The following is a 12,334-nucleotide window of genomic DNA, read 5'->3' on the forward strand; positions in this document are numbered from 1 at the left end:
AATATTAACAATATGGAGGAAAAACAGTTTTACAGTTTTCAGAGAAAAACAATTTAATATTTTAATATCACAGTAGCATCATCAGTCAATAATATTAGATTTAAATGTGAATAATGTCATTCATTTACCACATGTAACCTTTGCAGAAAGTACTGATGCCCACAACATTGTAGAAAATGCTGTTTGTTGTCCCTCAAGGTCAGCCCCGGCTCTCTGTGGATCGTCAGGAGGTTACAGGATTTATTGGAGAAGATGTTACCGTCCATTGTCACTATAGTGTTGGTGAAGAAGGTCAGTGGTGCAGGCTGGGAGGGTCCTGTGTGAAGGAGCCGTCTGGATCAATAGAAGGAACAACAGTGACCATTGATTTAAAAGTCTCCTTAGTTTTCTCTGTGACTCTGAGTGGACTGAGGACACAGAACAGCGGCTGGTACTTCTGTGATAGAGGAGGCCTACAGATGCCAGTGCATGTAACTGTTCAAGAGAGACCCAGAACCAGTAAGTACCATAATACTGACCGACAGTACAGACGAGTACAAGATGTTCAAATGTGAAGTTATTGGTCTTTGCAACATGCAGTCAGTTAATTAACATACCTGGCATGTCTAAAATGTGATATTGAACATATCAGTATGATGTTTACTGACAAGCGATTACAATTTAATTAAGCAGACGCTTCTGTCCAAAGCGACGTACATCTGAGAGTTAATACAACACAAGCAACGATCAAGACAAGAGGGAAGATAAGTGTCAACAAACAGCTTCAAGTGCGATCGGACACTGGTGCCGACAGGCAGTGTACAGGGTGTTTAGTTTTTTTTTGTTTTCTGTTCATCATTTGGCGGCACCTTGTGGTGATAAAAAGCTATTGCTGGCACAAAACTCCCAGATAACCACACGTCCACGGTTGGCTCCCTTTGTTACCGTTGAAACTTTTTTTTCCTCGCTGACGGTCGCTTTCCTTTTTAGGCGGTTTGACTTCATCTGAGCGGCAAATTTTTTTGCTTCTTTGGATTTTCACTTCTTGTTGAAGTTGTATCTGTAGTCATCGACCTTTTCTTTGTTTGTTCAGCCGTAGTAGATTACTGTTAGACCAACTCTGGCAGACCAAGCACTGCTGCGTGATGGAAATCGCGTCACTAACTGGGCGCAGGATCTGATTTTGTCCACGAATGTCGCCACAGACACCCAGTCTGTAATAATACTATATACTGCAAATGCAAAGGCTTTCATCAGCGGACCATTGGCTCAATCATTATTGTGTTACCTCATTCGGCAATAGATAGAGACTTAACAGACATTTATTTAAATGACAATCTTCAATTATATCTGTAAGCGCAGAGGTGTTCATGAAGGAGCAACATGTTTAATTTGTTTTTCATTTCAGGTTTGTCTTTTGATAGATGGTTCGAAGCTTTTGGTGCTTAGTTTAAAAGCCCAGTTATAGTGATTACAGCGTTACAATTGTAATGTAGAAGTGATATTTTAATTGATTATTGTGGTATGATTCTGTTAATCATTGTGTTGTTCCCATAGCAACACTTGCACCAAACACCGTTTCAAACACCTTTTCAACCACTCCTGTGTTTCACACGACTGTCTTGGCGTATGAAGAACACACCACAGTTCAGGCTGGATCCCACAGGTCAGTCGCCTCACTGTGCTATGGCTAACTTATAGACAGAAAATCAAACGTCATTGGAAGGGCATCTGAATGTATATATTTTGACCAATGTGACTTATATGAAATGTGGTCAATTCTTTTTGTCACTAATAAAATATATATATTTTCTCCTCTGTGTTGGTGTGTTTGAAACTGTTGCTGCAGTGCTCCCATTCACCCGCTGACTCTCATCATCCCTCTGAGTCTGTCGATCCTCATTATGATGGCGGCCTTGATCATCTGGTTTATTCTGACGAGAAACAGTAAGAATATTCAGAAGTTTTGTAGTTGAATATTTTTACTTATGTACAGCTTTAAGAGTCAGTAACAGGAGTTTTTACTGTTTCTCTTCTAGAGCAGACAAACGAAGAACCGTCAGCGGTGAGACATAATGATCATTTCTTTTTTCTCTCTCTTTTTTGTTTTTAACAAATAATGCTACTGAGCTGCCATCATGATTATTTCTGTTTACACTGGAGTACTGGGCATGCATCAGGAAGGTTAGCAGAACAATAAATGATGTGCAGATGCTCTTTCATAAATGACTATTATGAGCACAAAATGAGCTGCCCTTTTTCAAATTATTTTTAATACCTGTAATTTAAACTTTTTAATCTGAGGAAGATTTTTTGCCTCAAATGCCCAACCAATATATCCACCTGTTTTTCAAAAATGTAGAAATACATACACATTTTCACAGTTGCATCTTGCAGCAGGACTATACTGTTTATTTTCACTCCTCTCATGTTTTTTTTCGCTGCTTTACAGGCTGAAGATGAAGTAACTTACAGTGCTGTTAGGCATGCGAGAAACACTTTCAACAAGGTAACTAAACACAGTTATATCAAGATAAATGTGTCAGTCTGTTCTGTCCCTCTGCAGAACACTGTGCCTTTACAGAAGGATATCTAATATCTCTGTTGAATTTCAATTATAAACAGAAAATAATTTTAAAATACAAAATAAAGAATTCACGGTTGCCCTTTTTACTTATTATTTTTTAATACATGTAATTTACACTTTTTGACCCTGAGGAAGAACTTTTGGTCAGTGACGGTTAAAGGTTCAAACAATATATCCACCTCTTTTTGGAAAATGCAGATATCCATGCAAATTTTAACAGTTGCATTTTAAGAGAACACTTTATTATTTCTGCTATTTTGCAGCAGGATTCTATTGTTCATTTTCACTCCTCTCATGTCTGTTTTATTGCCTTCAAGGCTGATGATGAAGTAACTTACAGTGCTGTTAGGCATGCGAGACACACTTTCAACAAGGTAACAGTTATATCAAGATAAATGTGTCAGTCTGTTCTGTCCCTCTGCAGAACACTGTGCCTTTACAGAAGGATATCTAATATCTCTGTTGTATCTAAATGACCCACATACCTGCAGATGCTGATGATTAACAATTATGAGCAGAAAAAGATTTTTAAAAACACAATTATTTTTAATAAATGTAATTGACACTTTTGACCTGAGGCAGAACGATGGCTCGGTGGTGGTCACAACCACAATGTCCACCTGTTTTTGAAAATGCAGAAATACACACATCATACAGCAGGACTATACTGTTTATTTTCACTCCTGTGATGTTTGTTTCGCTGCTTTACAGGCTGAAGATGAAGTAACCTACAGTGCTGTTAGGCATGCGAGACACATTTTTAACAAGGTAACTAAACAGTTATGTAAATGATAATGTTGTGAGCAGGTTACAGCAGAATGGAACCCAGACAGGGTGAGCAGGACTCCGATGTGAAGCTCACTATACTTTTGTATTTGCTGCTCTGGCCACATTTTTGGGAGTAGAGGCATAAAATGCCTGACAGCTACCTCAGACCCTCGTGATGGTCAGATTGAATTTTTGTGTTGATAGCATTTACGGTCTTGGCACAATGGCAGAAGTTTGAGAGGACGTTTTCAGCTGAAATCTCAGTTAAAATCAACTGCCAAACTAAGGAGTGACACAACTGCTACTCATGAACCATCGCCATGGCAACAGCTGAGTTCAGCTAGGGGTCACTTGGGTTCAATTGGAGCTCAGTTGACACACACACACACACACACACACACAGGACATATATTTGAACAGTCTCTCAAGCATTTTTCAAGGCTGGTCTTCCATTTTAAACTCCTCCATTGTCCTCATCACCTCCTCAGTCCTCTTCCTCACCTCCAGACTCACTCTCATCACCTTACACATCTTTCATACTTCTATTCATTCATCATTCAAGCGCAGCATTAGCAGATTAGCATCAGCTCTTAGACAACATATTCCACATCTTTCATACTTGTATTCATTGAAAATTCAAGCACAGCATTAGCAGTTTAGTGTCAGCTCTTCAACAACATATTCCACAACATTTATACATTATATTCATTCAACATTCAAGCACAGCATTAGCAGATTAGCGTAAGCTATTCAGCAGACAGCATTCACACCGCAATTTCTTCAGAAATTGCATTTTCTAGTTACAGTTAGCCCGCCTGATTGTGTGATTGCCCTCCTGATTGCGTGACATATCTGCAGATTCTCTTTCATAATTAATAATTATTCACAGCTGCCCTTTCTCAAATTATTTTTTTTAAATACATGTAATGGACACCTTTTGACTGTTTATTTTCACTCCTGTGATGTTTTACAGGCTAAAGATGAAGTAACTAACAGTGTTGTTAGGTACGCGAGACACACTTTTAACAAGGTAACTAAACACAGTTATATAAAGATATGTGTCAGTCTGTTCTGTCCCCACATATACATAAATATTGTAACAACTTTTTTTTGTTCTTCAACAGAATCAAGCAGAAGATGGGGATGATACAGCACATTAGCTGTGCATTAAACATCACTGTTTGTATTTGGTATGTCTACATGTGAGAAAAAAACGTGATGGATTGAATGTAAATGTTGAGACTTTCTGCTGCATGACTTTGTTATCTGTTCATCTTTCTTTGTCATCTTTTTTTTATTTATTTGTGGATTAACATGACAAACAAGATAGTGACATTGTACAGAAAGCACCAAAGAAATAAAATAAAATGAACCAATAGTATAGAAAAGTTACGACAGTGTAAGTGTTGATATCATTACAGTCTGGGAGTAGAAATTAGAATCAGGTGTGTGTGTGTAATATAGTGTGATATAATGTACAATGTGTTTCTTTGTCATCTTGTTTCTTCACATTGTGCTGTTTCCTGGTTTGACGTTTTTACACCTTTACAACCATCGCACACACAAATCACCCGCACAAATGAGAGAGATGTGAACACGAACAGGGAAGTTTCAGACAGAGTGCTAACTATTGCTGGGAGGGTCCAGTGTTCGAGAAGACAAGTGGAAGACTATTATTGCAAATGAGGTATTTTAAATGCCCCCAGAGTTTCCACAATGACTGGTTGAGGACAGACAGCAGCGGTGATGTTAGTATTCATTTCTTTGACATTATTGTACAATGTATGTTGTATATATGTTAATCACACTTCTGTCTTTGCATTTGAAGAAAATAGCAGTGTGAAAAGGTTTTCAGATTCTCACACCTTGTCAAGGTTCCCTTCATTTCCTGCAGCCAGCAGTCATCAGGCTTGGTCAGGCCACCAGTGCCCAGTGACACAGAGTGGAGCCGAACATTAGAGGATGTTTTCCTTGTTTAATTTAAAGAGGGGAAATTGAACAGGTTTCTAAAACTGATTATGTTATCAATATATATTAATTTGCTTAAATTGCTCACTTTGAAATATTGTCATTCAATGTTTATATTGTTGTGTTTGACTTTTGTTTCATTGTGAATCACATTGTGTGGTTCCCTTTAACCCCCTCAGTGGTTTGATCCTATTCTGACGGGGCCAGGAGGGTATAAAATACTGTGTGAGCTGTCACTGTGGGTTTTTTGTTATTTTCCTGTTTATTTGGTTAATGCCGGTTGTGTTTTGCTTGCAATTCTTAATCAGTAAAAATACCAGTTACTCTTGCATTTTTTCCTCCTGAACCATTCTTCTAACCAACAACTATTTAATCACCACCAGGGCCGTTAAGCCACGCACAAATCTCTTTTTAGCTAGAATTACTAGTAATGCTACACAGGGTTCATGCTGGGTCCCACATGTTGCCCCCTTTTGCATTCACATTTAATTGTTGAATATGTTCCTGAATATTTCTCTTTAAAACTGGACACATGCAGCAATCAAAGTCTGTAACAACCTGATGGTAATCCACCCAGAGGTTATCATTTTCTAAATTGTATACTGTGTCCTTCAGCGTCTGTCCATAATATTAAAACACACACAGCACGCGGGCTGAATTCTGAACTGAGCCAACACAGTTTTGTTGCATTGCAAGTGCAATAAATTAGGTTTTAATAATAATAATGATAATGGTAATATATCCAGCTTGATTGTATACAATCAATTTTGGTTGGACATTTGCTCACATGTATCAGTGGGAGCCTGATAGTCAGCTGTTGAGAAACCACAAAAGAAGCTCCTGAGCTCTCTCTCTATCTCTACTTAAATCCGCTACAATCAAATTCAATCAACAAAAATGGAGAGGTTTCAGGGTTTACCTCTTCACTGCAGTGGCCAGGAAGTACAAACTGCATACAGTGAGCTCCACCTCCTGTTCTCAGCTGGTGTAGAGGTAGAGTGAAGCAAAAGAACATGGAAGATGAGCTGATGGTTCAAAGTCATGTATGTTCTAAGAATAAGAAAGAATTGGGTAACTAACGCTCTTTCTATGATATTATTGTACTGTTGCATAATATTCCATTATTATTATCCATCATGGTTCTGGATATTAACAGTAAAACACACAGTAAATTCATAGTAAACATGAGAAACTCTGCTTTGATTAGATGATTTAAAATTTTATCTTCCACCTTTAACCTTCAAGCAAGACACAAATTTTTTTTTTATTTTTTTAAATTACTTCAAAAAAACCTTCTTTTTATCTACAACTTCTTACGCAATTTATACATACAAGCCCCACAATGCACAAACATACGTCACTAACATCATTTTAAACATCCAAGTGCAAGTACATTTGTATATACAGGCCATACTTGCTGTGTTGTGTTGTTAGAGAAGAAGCCAATACACTAAAGCATATAGTGCATAGGAATCCATGCGTTTACTACACAGGGAAAATTATGAAGAAACCAAACAGGCCTACCATACGTCATTCTTCAAATGCTTCAAGTACACTTTAGCAGAGACATGGAGGCCAAGATGAACTGATTTAAAATATGTTGAAGGGGAAAAATCAAATATTTACAATCACAAAAAGTTCCAAGAGAAGAAGCTTTAACAAGTTTTATGTTTTAACACATTAATTATGTAAACATTAGAGATGTGCTCCAGTCATGTAGTTTTGTAATTTAAGTCCTAAAACCCTGAATCCTACATTTCCCATAATGCAATAGTATTATTTTTTGTCAGACCAGCCCTGCCTGAGAGAGACCCACGTCCTTTTAACATCCACAGCCTGTTAGTAACTCAGGGTTTCTGTTGACTGTTGTCTTCTCAGCTATTTCACCACACCTGACGAAGCTACTGCAGAGCCACACGAGACATCGTACAAGAGGTCTCAGTCCTCAAGACGAGGACCTGGGTTGGATGGAACAAAGATTTACGGGCGGGCAAACAAGCTATGAAAACAAAAGTATCTTGAATGACAAAGAGCTTAATTATTAGAGATAGTTTTTGCTGTGCAAGAGTATGTAATAATATAATGATTCTAAACAGTGGGAGTTCCTTGTTTTCTGTCACCCTGCTTAAAGAAACCCCTCATCATAGTGGCAACACAGTCATGGAAAAATCTAATCAATTTTCATAATATGTCTCACAGTAATGATCATATAAACACAGATGATTCTGAAGCAAAGAAAATCAAAAACATTATGAAGTGTTCACAGACAACAATGTGCAAAATAATTTGGCTGTAGCCTTTAAAAAAAGACAAACAGAAAAAAGCACACAATAATTTAAAGTGTCTTCAGTAAAGAATGGAAACAGCTTTGACTCAGAGAAGATCGCAGCTTTTCAAACAGTGCAAAGTCAAGAAAATACAAATGGCACATTACCTCACATCAACCAACAACAATGACAACGCTGATCACCCATATAATCACCTAATAATAGCAGTTACTGATTACACTGTATTAATAACGAATAACTCTTATACTGTAAACTAACCCGGTTGTAATTAACTGCATATTATTTTGTTAAAAGCAAAAGTAGTTTGGCTTTAAACTCTATACATGTTCAGTAGGGCAGGTTGTGTGCACTCTAGAATCTGCTACAGGAAAGTGGGCACTTTATTTCTTGGAAGCCAAATTGCAGGTGCTTAAGCCCCCTTTGAGGTCTAACTATGCACGTGGCAGGATCTGGGTTAGCTGCATGCCGTGCCAAACAAGGATTAGGCTTGTACAAAACTGGGGGTGGAAGCAGGTTTTGGCCAACTAATTGAGAAGAAAATGTCCTGCTTCAGGCTTCAAGCTCTGTTTACTTTTATATACAAAAACAAGACCAGAAGCTTTCCCCAACCCCAACCTTATGATCTGTACACAAGATTAAACACGACACACATGGACATCTTTGGCCCATTTTTAAAAAATAGGTAAAACTTATGATATTACTGTTGTTTTGTGATCAATCATGCCATATCTATTCTTTAGTCAAAGCCCACCCAGAGTGAAAGGAGTGAACTTCTGGGCCTGCTGAGCTCCGATCTCGGCCACATATAGGGCCCCTGTCTTCAGGTCCAGGTCCACCAGGTGTGGCTTCACCTCATCAGCCAGCTGGATCACACTCACCACCGTGCACTGACCAATCCGACCCACCGGTGGGGCGTCCAGCAATGAAATCTGATTGGTGTTGAGCTGCACGACGACAAAGTACTTCTTGTCCGGGGTCAGGCGGACAGAGTAGGGTGCGTCCTCGGTGAAGCAGCTCCCCCATGTTCCCAGCCAGTCCCCAGTGACCGAGTTAAAGACCTGGATCCTCTTGTTCCCCCTGTCAGCCACCCACACACGCTGGGCGCTGTCCACAGTAACACTGTGGGGAATGTAGAACTGAGCCAGGCCTTGTCCTTTCTCGCCGTGCATCCAAAGCAGCTCCTGATCTTTGGAAAGCTTAATGAGGCGGTTGTTCATCCCACCGTCACCGTCAACAATGTACATCTCTCCAGATTCGTGGACGAAGATCTCAGCCGGCTGGTCGAACTGCAGAGGTTTCATCCCAGAGCCTGCCTTCCCTGGTGTACCAAGCACCTGACAAGTACAGGAAAATGATCAACGGCAAGGAAATGTGATTTTTATTATTTAAAAATGTAGTCACTCAAAAAACATTTATTCATTCATCAATTTTGTTGTCTTTTTGTTTAAAGGATATGGCTGAAATAGTTTGATCAGATTAGTAATATCATTTGGCCAATTTAAGTATTTGTTGACACTTTTGTTTTAAAGCACTCTGCAGCCTGGGCTTAGGGGTAGACTTGCATATATCGGTAGGAGGGAATAGGATGGGCAGGCTGCCAGAGAAGTTAATGGTTTTTACCATGGCGAGAAAGATGACGATTTTTGTTTGTTTGCCTAAAAATAAAACACAAGAAACTTTTGACTTTCTTTTTTACTGGTTGTTCTTAGAGCAAATTGCCACTACAGGCTTAATTTGGCTTTTCCAATTCAACAAATCACACTAAATAGTTCAATAGTAAACTAAGTAGTGAAGACAACAATTCCTATTGACAAATCAAATCCTGATTAAGCAGTCACCTGCAGGAGATTCCCAGACGGGGAATACTGTTTGATGGTGTGACCATTCGGACCGTTCCCCACATCTGTGATCCAAACAGTGGGGTTCGACGAGGCAGCGTCAGCAAGAAATATCCCATGAGGCATCTCCAGTGTGGTGGTGTTCCAGGCCATGAGGAATTCTCCCTGTATGGTGAACACCAGCACCTTGGGCACATTGTCACCTATAGGAGAAATGTTAAAGTAGTTATGAGGAACTTTCATTTTGTGTTGATTTACGCAGCCCCTGTGGGTAAAGTGATACGTTTCATCTCTTTGATTATCCTTTCCTGTACATTCATGTTAATATTATGTGACTATTCTGTTTTTCTACATCCCTGTGCATGTTGCACTAAACAATAATGTAGGAATAGAGAAGAAAAATAACAAAATGTATTTAATAAAACTGTATGGGCACAAACACTTACACAAGGAGGTGCATTTATAATGCTTTAAATTTAGGTCGACTATTATTTTTCAATTATGTCACAGCTTAAACAAACAAGGTGTGCCCCAAAGTAATGTTTGAACAACTGTCTAATAAGGTGTACTTTATTAATCATTGGTAGTATGCAAATCACTCACATGCTTTATAGATCAGCCATAATCCCCTTAATAAGAACAATTTGTGTTGTAACAGTTTTGTTGTATATTTTATTTGACTGTATTAGTAATGGACCAGGTGCAATATTTTACATAAAAGTTACCAGTTTATGTGTGTAATTAGAGTTAGCTTAAAGCTCTGCAGTCCTGTGGCATGATAGGGTTATTACTTTCTAAATAGTCTGCAGTTAAAAAAGTCACATTCACAAAGATTGGTACACGATTTGTCTCATGTGTTTGCAAATCTGGGCCAGTCGTTCCAAAGTTATATTTCTTAAAAATGCGGAACCCTTTTTTTCTTTTCTTTTTTTTTTTTACAGTGCAGTATTAAATATTCCATCAGACTTTTCGGGTGCAAGATTGGACTGGATCCACTTGATCCAGACAAAAACATTTAAAGATGACCAAAACCAGACTAGCAGTGCTCAAAATGTGACTGCATTTTCTAATGTAAATTATTAGCTGTGTTATGAACAAGAGTTAGAATGGCCAGCCCCCAAAGAGTTAAAGTGTTTGTTTTAATTTGAAGAGACAGAAAACAGCACGACAAAATAGTCAATAAAAAAAACTCTGTATATTTTCTATTTTCTTTTAACAGCCAGACTCTTAATCTGACCCACAACAAGAGTCCCTTTCCACCTTTAAGAAGAAGCTAAAGACCCAGCTCTTTCATGAACACCTCTGACCTGAGGTTGATGCTACTGATGATGAAGACATCGAGGATGTAGTTTATGCTGACTAGGATTTTCATGATGATGATGATGATGAATATACTGATCTTGTTGATGTTACTGATGATTATTACTATTATTTTTTAAATGCCCTATACCCTGCCTGTTGGCACCAGTGTCCGATCGCACTTGAAGCTGTTTTTTGGCACTTACTAACTTTGTTCCCTCCTCTCTTGATCGTTGCTTTTGTTGTATTAACTCACTCTCTGTACGTCGCTTTGGACAAAAGCGTCTGCTCAGTGAAATTGTAACATTGTAACAAATAAATAATATGTAATAATCTGAAAAAACAGACCCAGGACCCAAGTCACAGAATGGGGCAGAACCTGGACACGATAGGGTCTTAGGTCATAGGGTACATGAAGACCCATGAAAAACTAAGGTGCAATAAGGGATGCATAATCAAAGAAACATTTAAACAATGTAAGTCTAATATATAACTACATGTATACATTATAAACTAAATGAAACTGATGTTTTATTGTTTTAACAATTTAAAGGTTTTACTTCACTTTATCCCTGAAATCCATCTTACATCACCCTTCTGCATGGATCAGGAAAATCCTGATTATATGGATCAAAGAAATTCCAGTCCTACTGTTTTGAACAACACATACTGGAAGTTTCATCCAGATCGACCCATTTCCAAGATTTTATACAATCAGATCAGATTACTTGTGAACAACTGGTCCTTTAATCGTATTCAGAAATGTAAATAAACATTCCCACCTCCACCTATTAAAATAATGTGACCTAAAGGTATCAATAGATGCTTTCCCTAATAAGAGGGGGGAAAGGCTACATTTTAGGTAAACAATCGAAATGAAGAAATACTAGAGAGTGAATCACTTGTTTACCTCTCTGTGCCACATACACCACTTCAGAATACTGGTTGACAGCCACTCCAAACACATCCCCGGTGAACACCTCTGGGTTCCTTGGCCAGGTCTGGTCCAGTTTGTAGAGGGGTCTGTAGTCCTGCCTGAGGGTGGAGCTGCCTGGCTGCAGCTGTGTGCCGATGGTGCAGTACAACACCATCATGAGCACGACTAAAGAAGCCATACTGGACGCTATTAAACACGTATGGCCTCTCTTCTTCGCAAACATCAGTTGTTTCGCTGCTGGCTCGTGCTGTGTTCAATATCCTGGTTCGGTGACGTGTAGTGTTTGTAACACCGCAGCGGTCTAACGTCAGCTGTCTGCTCTTAAACAAAGAAGCAGTTTAAGTGAAATGTCATGAGGTGCCGTATAGTGAAAAACCGGTGAATTATCTGTTAAGTAAAGCCCGCTGATCACATCAACGCAGCATCACTTCCTGATCTCTGGAGCCTTAAATGTCAACACAACAGCGCGGCAAGTAATACAAATTAACAAACAGCATTTCCGTTCAAAGTATTGCAAAAAAACCAGAACTGAATTCCCAAGACACATACTATTGCTCTACTTGTCAGGGTATGTTAAATGTATATGTGTTACGAAAGATTTAACCTGCTTCCTCCTCCTCCTCTTCTTCTTCTCCTTTTTCTTCTTCTTCTATTTCGTCCTCTTCTTCTC

General features: G+C 38.7%; 1 protein-coding gene across 3 annotated transcripts; it reads right to left on the minus strand.

Annotated features, from left to right (window-relative positions):
* Positions 1–6,509: 6,509 nt before the first annotated feature.
* On the minus strand, positions 6,510–12,334 carry LOC138593032 (NHL repeat-containing protein 3-like). 3 transcript variants are annotated; one of them, XM_069663855.1, is made up of 4 exons: positions 12,269–12,328; positions 11,638–11,979; positions 9,429–9,631; positions 6,510–8,924 (listed from the first exon to the last, which is right to left on the minus strand). In XM_069663855.1, the coding sequence occupies exons 2-4, from the start codon at positions 11,885–11,887 to the stop codon at positions 8,331–8,333; spliced, it is 1,047 nt and encodes a 348-aa protein (XP_069519956.1). In that variant the 5' UTR covers positions 11,888–11,979; positions 12,269–12,328; the 3' UTR covers positions 6,510–8,330. The 3 variants fall into 3 exon arrangements, with proteins under 3 accessions (XP_069519956.1, XP_069519954.1, XP_069519953.1); XM_069663853.1 differs by having other exon boundaries at positions 11,638–11,984; positions 12,269–12,282; XM_069663852.1 differs by having other exon boundaries at positions 11,638–12,334.

The sequence above is a fragment of the Semicossyphus pulcher genome, unplaced genomic scaffold (assembly GCF_022749685.1).
Source record: "Semicossyphus pulcher isolate SPU_LCO1_2020_fin unplaced genomic scaffold, fSemPul1.0.p SCAF_16, whole genome shotgun sequence".
In the NCBI taxonomy this organism is placed as follows: Eukaryota; Metazoa; Chordata; class Actinopteri; order Labriformes; family Labridae; genus Semicossyphus; species Semicossyphus pulcher.